A 10,776-nucleotide genomic window follows, 5' to 3' on the forward strand; every position below is an offset into this window, starting at 1 on the left:
CAACCCAACTTTGAGTTAAAACTTTAAGCAGTTTAGCCAAATTTGAGTTTTTAAAACTTATTTTTTGGGTTATAATATTTTTTCCGTGTAGATACTACCTGCACGGAGAGACGAAACTACCCAAAAGTGAGTTCTTTCCACTCAACCTCGGGGTTGCGTATGTCAAGCCACTTTTGAGTTGATGGAATCGATGTTTTTGTTGGGTTGTTCCCGCTTGCTTCCATGTGAAAGGAATACCTATTTTTAGGTTTTTTTCACCCAACCGAAATTTTGACTAGGTTGTATTCACTCAAATTTGAGTACTGTGCTAGAACCTCAGTTTTGGCTTGACGCACTGAACTGCAAAAGTTGGGCTGTTTCTCTCTTCACTCTCTGACAACATTAGAAAGAGCGCATGAAAAGGGAGACGAAAAAGAACTCAAAATTGAGTTTAAAAGTACCTAATTTTGAGTTTTTCAGTTTCTCCGTGTGGGTGTTCTAGATACTACACACGAAATACAAAACAAAACTTCATCGAACTTCAAGAAAATTGCAATTTGTCAACAACAATCAAGACAGCTTCCATACATATCATTAGTTCTGGTTTGGTGTGTAACTTTTGCTTTTCCGGACAAACCTCGAATAAAGGCTGAAGTTGATTTATTGCGCATTTCCCACCCCACTGGACCCTTTTCGCAGTTAGTATAAGTGCGGGATCGTGAATAAAACTGCGATTTTGCATCGAATCGTGTCGGTGTCTTCTGCGCACTTATGCATTACAAAGTGCTGAATAAGTGCGCAGAAGACACCGAAACGATTCGATGCAAAATCGCAGTTTTATTCACGATCCCGCACTTATACTAACTGCGAAAGGGGTCCAGTTGGGTGGGAACTGCGCAATAAATGTTTCACTGAGATTTTTTTCAATTTTTGTTCAACACTTCGAAAGAAACGCACTTAACTGCATTTTATTGCTCAAATGCAAACTTTTGCGTTTCACTTATGTTTCTATGTGAAGAAAACTGAATTGAACTTGCATTTTTTATAGCAAAAAAAGTATTAATTCCAGTTACGCTCTTTTTCCACTTTAGTCCGTTGCAACGCGTTGTTTTGAATTTGGGCTCGCTTTGACAGCTCATGACAGCGAAATCTCGGCTTGCCTTGACAGACACATTTTTCAAGTCGGTTTCTCCCTCCCAGCTTTGTATTAATAATTATTTAAACTCAGACTTTGTAATTGTAATGGTATTTTATTATGATCTTATTTGTTTGTTATAGTTGAATATTTTATACGTTACTTACATAGACATAATGAGTCACAATTCGCTTCGTTGGATCTACTCCCAATGAAGCACTTCTCCATTGGACCCCTTGTTGGACCCGCTCCTGGACCAATTGCTTCCGGTCTTCAAAATGGCATCTGATGCGCGACCTCCCATGGAGTCGCCAGCCTTCAGCTGATTATGGAGGCCACCGTAGCAAATCATTACCCTTACGCACTTCACTGGAGTTCATTTTTTTTTTATTTTCACGCATTTTATTCGTTATACCTGCAAAAACACGCAGAAAAAGCATGGTAAAATCAAAAATATTTCAGGTAAACTCAAATAAATTGTCAATTTGTTCTGGCAACAAAAATAAAACTGTTTGGAGCAAATCGAACGTCACATTTGAAGCAAATTCAATCCATTTTTGAAACAAACATGTATCTTCTGACTGGTTATGTTAGAAACAAATGTAAAAATTTTTGTTTTTTTTTGTGGCAGGTCGGCCCTACGGAAATATTTGTTTTCCAATCAAATTTACAGAATTATTTTCTTCTGTAGCAAAATCCACTTCCCGCGTGGCACTTTCAATGCCAACATCATGTAGATAACATACGCTCCCGAAATCAATGGGATTTCGTGGAAACTTTTGGTGAAACTTGCCTTTTTTGCAAGAGGAAATCTTGTTGGGTGATGCAGCTGGAACTTGAGAATTTTGTTTATGTTCTCGACGGCGGAACGGGGGGCTCTTCAATGGGAATTGTAGAAATCAATATGTAATTGAGTTTGTTTTAAAAATTAATATTTTAGTTTTAAATATTTTATCAGTTTACCGAATAAACATGAATATTTTTGTTTCAAACGAACGAAATTTGTCTCCGTGAAAGTGTAACGTACAAACAAATCAATTAAATTGATTCTAAAAGCTAAACAGAAACATTTTAGTTTTGTATAATAGATTTGAACTTAGCGTAAAAACGAAGAAGCTGCTGTGTGGCTGTCCATTTATTACGTAAGGGCATTTTTACGATTTTTCGACACCCCCCCGCCCCCCTTGTAAGATTTTTTGTATGAGAACCCAAATATTTTTGTATCGTAAGATTTCTCAAACCCCCCCTCCCCCCATAAACCCTTACGTAATTAATGGACAGCCCCTTTTTGAGAATTCTCCGCCATGATGAAAAACTTTGCGAAAATCGTTTGACGGTTATTTTTTATCAGTTATGTGTCACCAGTTAACCTTTCAGTACTCGCGCCAATTTTTGTAACGCGAGCAGTCGCGCGTTGTACTTTGTACAACACCCATACATTCTGGAATATCTAAGGATCCTGATTGTTTAGAGGGGGACTGTCTTTGGCAAAGTTGTTGTAAATTTCATGGGCTACTTGATGCTGACAAGGTTAATTCGTAATACGTCCACCAGGCGGCGCTAGTGAGCAATATCATGTTATATCTTATATCTCAGGATCCTGATGTCTTAGAAAGATGGTGTCTTCGGCAAAGTTGTTTGGTAAGTCAACGGCTTACAGATTATTGGCTGTTCAATTGGAAATTCCACCACTAGACGGCGTTAGTGAGCAAATAAATTTTATATCCTATGTATCTCGGGATCCTGATTACTTAGCAAGATGGTGTCTTCGGCATAGTTGATTGGTAGGTAAACAGCTTACAGATTATTGGCCGTTTAATTTGAAATTCCACCACTAGGCGGCGCTAGTGAGCAAATTAACTTTATATCCTATGTATCTCGGGAACATGATAACTTAGAAAGATGGTGTCTTCGACAAAGTTGTTTGGTAGGTCAAGTACTTACGGATGATTCGCAGTTTAATCTGAAATTTCATCATTTGGTGGCGCTAGTGAGCACGTAAATATTATATATTATGTATCTCTTGACCCTTATTACTTAGAAAAATAGTGTCTTCAGCAAAAATGTTTGGTATATCAAGGGCTTATAGATGAGTGACAGTTTAATTTCAAATGTCACCACTAGGAGGCGCTAGTGAGCATGTAAATTTTTAATCTCATGTAGCTCAGGATCCCGATTAAAAAGGTACGGGACACCGTCTTCAGCCAGAGGCTGTACAGTAGGCTGCGGCTTATTTTCCAAAAGTTGTTGAAACCTGGAATTCGTAAGCTCTTTTGGATTCAAATGACACAAAAAAGAGAAACCTCTGAGTTTAAGCCAAAAATATTGAGATTTAGAGGTCGCGCAATCGCTTCAAAGTCGAGTTTTTGAGTAATAAAAAGGTGTTTTCACTTCAAGTGCAATAACTTTCTCAATTTTAAACCGATTTTCAATCTTTTTTTATGAATTTCTCACAAATTAAATTTCGAAAAAACTCGTAGAACATCATTTTTTTCCAAAGTCACGCAAAATGTGAGTTTTTGAAGATTTAATTCATTTTTTTCTTCTTTTTACAAAAAAAATAACTTTAGAGTCCTATAACTTTTTAACTGTTTGACCAATTTTAAATTTTTTAGCTTGCTTTTGTAAATATTTTTGTTGCCTATCTTTGTCTCAAACAAACTTTTTATCAAAGTAGTCATTTTTATGATACTTTTCACCAAACACTGCCAAAACATGCTTTAAAACTTGATTTTTTTCATATATATTTTTTCAGATGTGGAGTTTCAAACCAAACGGCTCTCTATCAGTTAGTGTTTAACCAACCAAACCACTTTGCCGAAGACACCATCTTTCTAAGTACTCAGGATCCTGAGTTATATGGGATATAAAAATTACATGCTCACTAGCGCCGCCTATCGGTTGAAATCTGAATTTCTCAGATCACCTCGCGAAGGCTCTTGATATCCCAAGTAACTTTGCCGAAGACACCATATTTCTATATCATTTAGATTTTGAAATACACTAATGCACATACAACTGTCCATCTTATCTTAAATATAGTACGTTCTTCATATTGCGATTTTTAATTTTCCGCATTATAAGGAGTTATACTGTTTTCAAAAAAGGTCTTATAATATTCCAAATAAGATTCCTGTAGAATACATTTGAGGTTGACATCGATAGAAAAGATGGTTTCAAAGTAATAGTCGATAATTCTCATGTGTTGTACAAAGTACAACAGCGCGATTAACGAAAGGTTAAGATAAACATTTGAGAAAAACAGTAGCGCAAATTCGTTTTTTTTTTAAATTATGTTAATTGCAATCATATCACATATGAGGTTGTGATGTTTTGACTGCTGGTTTCAGTTAAAGAAAGAACTATTTGAACACCATTTGTAACAAATATTATATTCATGCGAATTACATTTGATTTGGTGCTGTAAGCCTAGCAGTGAAGTTGATATTATGAATCAAACTAATCCAATGTGTAGATTACTCATTATACATTGCAAAAACACATCAGACTAACGTTGACGATTTTAACTCAACCCGCAAGTCAAAATACATGAATCAATCGTGTCAATTTTTTTCAATGTACTTCAGTGGATAACACTGACACTGAGGAAGATTACAAGTTGTAGTCGAAATACGCGTATCTGTCGAAGGATAAGCAAAAGATGATGGAATTAAATGGTACAATAATTGATAACTTCCATTCGAAGAGGGTATTCTGCTTAGAGGGTATGACGAGTTGGTACAAGTTGACAATTGTGTTCGACTAATCGAAAGTTTGTCAACATGTTGACCAACACTGTAGAACCCATTGATTGATAGAAATTTATTTTATTTAATATTTATGCTCAGATATCTTTAACAACTCACAAACATAAGTTCTCCTAAATAATAATTGTCGTTCGAATTCTTTCTTTTTGTTGAGCACTTGATGAAGAACACAGAAAATGAGAATCTTTGCTATTCTACATTTGACGAATTGCGTTTTGCCCCAACCGCCCCCCACCCCCCCCCCCCCCCTATATCACACTTCTTGTATGAGGGCCTAAAATTTTTGTATGGGTCGTCACACTTTGCCGACCCCCCACCCCTCCCACCTCAAAGCGTAACGTAATTTATGGACATTTCCTTAGGTAAATGCTCATGTTTCGATATTTTCAATGAATAAATTTTCCTTTATTTAAATTGTCCCAGGCAAAACCTTATGTTTGAATACTATTTGTGTAAAAAACATGGAAACGAAAGGTTGACGATCATTGATCATATTCTTTGTCTCTAATCTCAAGTCAATACATTTGAACCAGTAGTACATATATTATTTACAGGGCGACGTAGTTAAAGCGCAATGGTCGAATTGTAACAATCAAAAATAAACATGTATAAACAGCCAATATTCATAGAACAAATCTTCAGACCGAATAATATTGAACAAGAGTTCATCATAGGAATCAAAACAGTTAAGATGTGGTATGTAAAATGTGACTAGCACTACCGTTTCTTGTAGTGGTTCATGAGATGGAACATTTAGGAATCATACAGAGGGTGGCCAGAATTATTGGGAAAGGCAACTTTTTTTCTCTCATAAAGAGTGCATCAAAAATTCTCAAATTTTGATTGTTTGTGAACCTATTATATGTGCATTATTGGCACAAATTTGAACTTGATTCATTAATCTTTCGTAAAGTTAGAAACGTTCTCTTAAATCACGATTTTTAACTGTCATATCTCGGAAGACAGTGAACCGAATTGAATGAAGCTTTGAACGTTTTTCAACAATATATCAATGCTTCACAAATCTTTAAAACATGGGTTCCTCTTAAACGTACATGAGTACTTTTTAAACGTTGAAAAAAGTTATGATGCACTGACAAATTTTGGACCTTTCTCTAAAAAACGCATTTTTTCTTTGCTATTAACCTTCACATACCCGCCCCTCAACAACTCATTTTGAAAATGCTGGCATTTCGTCAATTTTCATCCGATTTTTTTGAAGTCGCCATTAATCGATCATAAATTGGTGCTAGTTTGTTACACTCAAGTGGTCATGTAATATCCGGAAGTATTCCGGAGATACTCCGGATTGTACTGGGGTCAGGGGGTGGGGGAGGTGTATGTTCTGTCAAATAGCTAAAAGTGATTATTGCGTGTATTATTGTGTTTGGGATAGGGGTCGCAGTACCGACCACTTTTGATGAGTACCGGTATTTCGGTACTGGGGCTGACAGTACTGGTAGTACCGGTAAAATACCGGTACTGGGAAATTTTTCACTAAAATAAAGAATAATCTATTTTGCACTAGAAATCCACAATTTACCAGTTATTTGTGAATTCCGATTTTCAAGGAAGTCATATAAGCTAAACAAAATGCTAAGTTTAAAAAAATATAGATAGATAAAAAATATAGAAATAAATTAGTTGTTTGAATACTGTTTTTGGAGCTTTTCTTTAGCTTCTACGCAGTTTCATAGGCAGTATCTCGGTCAGTCTGAAATGAAACAAGAACAACTATACCTAAATCAGATAGATAGCTGCAAGGTGAAAATAGAAGAAGGTTTAACTTATTGTTCCTTGATGAGGCTATCAACGGATTCTAAAAACATAAGAAATAACAAGAAACCCTAATCTAACGAGTTTTATTTCAAGCTAGTGAATTCATATCCAAAATTCAACGTTCATTAAATCGATCATTGCTATGATATCCTGGATTTTCAGAAAGGTTGCATATATGTTTGTTTGACAAAGCACTTGGTTTCAAATGTTTTCGTTTATTGGCATTGCATATTGGCTATACTAATGACCAGATTACAGCACTTCGGGAGAGATTTCACGGTACCGAAAGTACCGGTACCAAGGCTCAGTCAGTACCGGTATTTCGGTACCAAAATTTGGTCGGTAATACCGGTATTTTCGGTACCGGTACTACCGGTACTACATCCCTAGTTTGGGAGGCCCCCACGGAACCTGTTTCAGGTGTTCCGGAGCGACCACATCAGTTGCTATATACTTCAGCCATTTTTTTCTGCCCCATTCTCTTGAAATCATGAAGTTTGATACGTCGCACGGCATGTTATGGTTGCAAACCATAAATGTCCCCGATGTCAACCCTGTGGAACCTATGCTAGATGTTTCGGGGGGACCATATTAGTTGATACAGACTTCAGGGTATCGTTTTTGGCTCAGTCACTCGAAATCATGAAGTTTGATATGTCGCACGACAAGTTTTGGATGAAAACTAGAAGTGTCCGCAATGAGGCCCACGCGGAACCTGTCACGGTGATCCGGATGGGTCAACTTGTTCAAATCTGATTATCGCAGTTGTGTTGTATTGTTCGCATTGAAAATGCAGCTGAAAATCGATGGCGCAAACACAATAACACACGAAATAATCAATTTTGGCCATTTCGGCACCCTCCCTGACCCCAGTACAATCCGGAATATCGCCGAAATGGTTCCGGATATTGCATGGCCACTTGGGTGTAAACAGCTTGCATCAATTAATGATCGATTGAGGGCGACTTTAAAAAAATTGGATTAAAATTGACGAAATGCCAGCATTTTGAAAATGAGATGTTGAGGGGCGGGTACGTGAAGGTTAATGATATGGCTATAAGACCAGGGTTGGTCTTGGCAATTGTTTTACATCATTGTTATTACATTTTAGTTTTGGATTCCAAAGATGTTCTACTTCTGTTCTCAAGATATTTATAATAAGATATATGAGAGCCTATTTGGATTAAAGGAAGAACACATTTAGTATTATTTGCGCGGTATTGTAAATTTGACTTATTTTCTTCTATATAGGGGTAATTCTCGTTGGAACCAGGCCGCCATTTACATAAAGACTGGGATTTCAAATTGTTCTTGCTTATTCGCTAGAATATGGTAAAAAGGGTGAAACCACTTTGGTTGGATTAAATTGATGGACCCCTCGTTTGCCAAAAGGCTGACAAGATGACAAAAATGCCAATTTTTCATCAAATTGCGCATAATATCCCAAAAATTATGTTGTAACTTATACAAAACTTTACATTTCTGTGAAGGGAAAGTTTAGATCATTTGAAGTTGAAAATTTTTTGGCAGCCATCTTGGATTTGGTCGCCATTTTGAATTTTATCACTCAATATTGATTTTCGCTGTGTTCACAACCACCGATTTCAAATCCGAACTCACCATTAGAAAGCTGAGAGTCTAAGCTTTTCAACACATTAAAAAATTTAGTTGTTCATTGATCGCAACAATGACATATCGATGGAAACGTGAGGTGACCTCCCATTCTTCCATATATTTTGCTGCAGACGCCATGTGCATGCATACGATTCCACCGATCCCGTTATCGCACGATCAGATGCGCGCGTGAGAATGTATGGGAAAATGGGAGGTCGCCTCACGTTTTCATCGGTATCTCATTGTTGCAGTCAATGCACACCTAAATATTTTATTGTTTTGAAAAGCTTAGACTCTCAGCTTTCTAATGGTGAGTTCGGATTTGGAATCGGTAATTGCGAAAACATTGAAAATCGCGATTTAATGATAACATACACTGCAAATTTTGTTTGCTGTTATTCAGCAAATTTTGCTGATTTTTTTGTGCTGATTTCATTCAGCAATACGAATTTACTGAGTATCAGCAATTATTTTTCAACTTGCTGGACATCCAGCAATTTTGACAGTTGATCAGCAACGTTATGCTGATACCCAGCAAAAATTTTGCTGAAATTCAGCAATTTATTTTGCTGATTTTTTTGTGCTGGAAGCATTTCAAAAAATTTGGTGTGTACAAAATTTAAATAAAAAAATTTCAACTTCAAATGAAAGGGTTATACTTTCCCTTCATAGAAATGTGAAATTTTGTATATGTTACAACATTAATTCTAGAGATATTATGCGATAAGTTCTCGCGCTTAGTATCATACGGGCGTATCTACAATGATCGATTTCTCTTCATCGATTTTCTCTTTGGTTAATAACTTAGCCGGCAAATCACTTTCGATTGTTTTTGTTGTTTTAGATGTTAGTCCTAGTCGTCCTTTACTGAAACACATCGAGAGAACATCAGAATATTGGTCGTATTTCGCGGAATAATCCGAAGAGAGAATCGATGAAGAGAAATCGATCATTGTAGATACGCCCGTGTGATACTAAGCGCGAGAGTTAGGTGCATTTTGATGAAAAATCATCATTTTTGTCACCTTGTCAGCCTCTTGGCAAACGAGGAGTTCATCAATTTAATTGAAAAAATTGAAATCCCAGACTTTATGTAAATGGCGGTCTGGTTTCAGCGAGAGTTACCCATGGGTGAAAATGTCAAACGACTATAACTTTATTCGTCGTGAGAAAATAATAAATTTCGTAACGTCGTATCAAGGATTAATATACTGTTGATAACCGTAAAAATACAATAACCGTAAAATCATACAATTCGGTTCAGTGGCTTCCGAGATACGACAGTTCAAATATTGGTAGTCTTAAAAATAGTGTTTGACGAGAACGGATAATGCTTTGCAAAAGATTAACCAATCGGGCTCACATTTGTACCAATAATGAACATACATAGGTTAACAAACAGTCAAAATTTGAGAATTTTCGATGCATTCTATGAAAAGTTACAGCATGTTGAATTTTTTCGTGAGAGAAAAAAATATTTCCTATCCCAAACATTTTGGCCACCCCCTGTTCTTCTTTGCGTAGCTAGGCAGATCGTTATTAACAGAAAATGGTCATATACTTTAATGACTGAAAAATGATTTCAAGCAGCATGAATTCGGTAGTAGAGCATAGCATCCAAACCGAAAATGGCTGCTGAGTTTTGTCTTTTTGGACAATTCCTGGACATAAATCTCGAGTCTTACCATCCCTCATCCCCTCTAAATTATTAGACAGGTGAATCATAAGTAGCACTTAGTTACTAGATATCGTTCAAAAACAACACTTTGTATGTAATTTGTTTTATCTGAAAGTCTTTGTGAATTTATTTAAATTATTCGAAAGTCAGGAATATACATAACATACAACGTATAATGTCGAAATTAGACATTTGCCTTAAAATGTGTTTTATTTGCATTGTCAATATCCCTTCATTTCTCCATTTGCTATTTATATTCGTCACAGCTTTTTATTGAATAAAAGGAAGAGGTAAATTTGTTTCTGTATCAGTTCCTGTTATTATTAGTTTCTAACGCCGTGACGTGAGAATAATGAAGCTAACTTTTAATTTATGTAGTAATTTTGAGATTTTTGTTCATCGACAATAACACAAGTAGAAACAATTGAAGAGTACCAATCGTATTCTTTCATAAATTCGATCAACAAATCAAAGTATAGCCCAAAAGAGCAGTTTTAACAATTATCAATTAGAAACCAAATAGCAGAAAACATTACTATCACACATGACATAAAAAATCTGTTGCAAAATGCAGACAAGAATATCGTGTAGATTTTAATATTGAAAATCGGTGGTGAAAGTAGAAGGCAAAATAACAAACAACTGATATGTGTACAAAATTAAGCAAAAAGTATATACATACATGCATTATATTATATACATATTACATGTGGAAAATAAAACACGATATTTTAAATTGAAAATCGTTCATTTTATTGCCAAATGTCACATCCATATTTTTTAACGTAAAAACTGTCCTTGTTACGGTCTTATTGAATTATTAG

The 10,776-nt window shown here is 35.9% G+C and overlaps 1 protein-coding gene across 1 annotated transcript in view; it reads left to right on the forward strand.

Moving 5' to 3' along the window:
* The window catches only part of LOC109622136 (sex determination protein fruitless), a 640,213-nt gene extending 629,518 nt beyond the window's left edge, over positions 1 to 10,695 (forward strand). The window contains exon 10 of the mRNA XM_062854947.1: positions 3,870 to 10,695. Within this exon, the coding sequence (XP_062710931.1) occupies positions 3,870 to 3,914 (45 nt within the window). The 3' untranslated portion in view covers positions 3,915 to 10,695. The remainder of the gene's footprint in view (positions 1 to 3,869) is intronic.
* Positions 10,696 to 10,776: the final 81 nt, after the last annotated feature.

The sequence above is a fragment of the Aedes albopictus genome, chromosome 2 (assembly GCF_035046485.1).
Source record: "Aedes albopictus strain Foshan chromosome 2, AalbF5, whole genome shotgun sequence".
Lineage (NCBI taxonomy): Eukaryota > Metazoa > Arthropoda > Insecta > Diptera > Culicidae > Aedes > Aedes albopictus.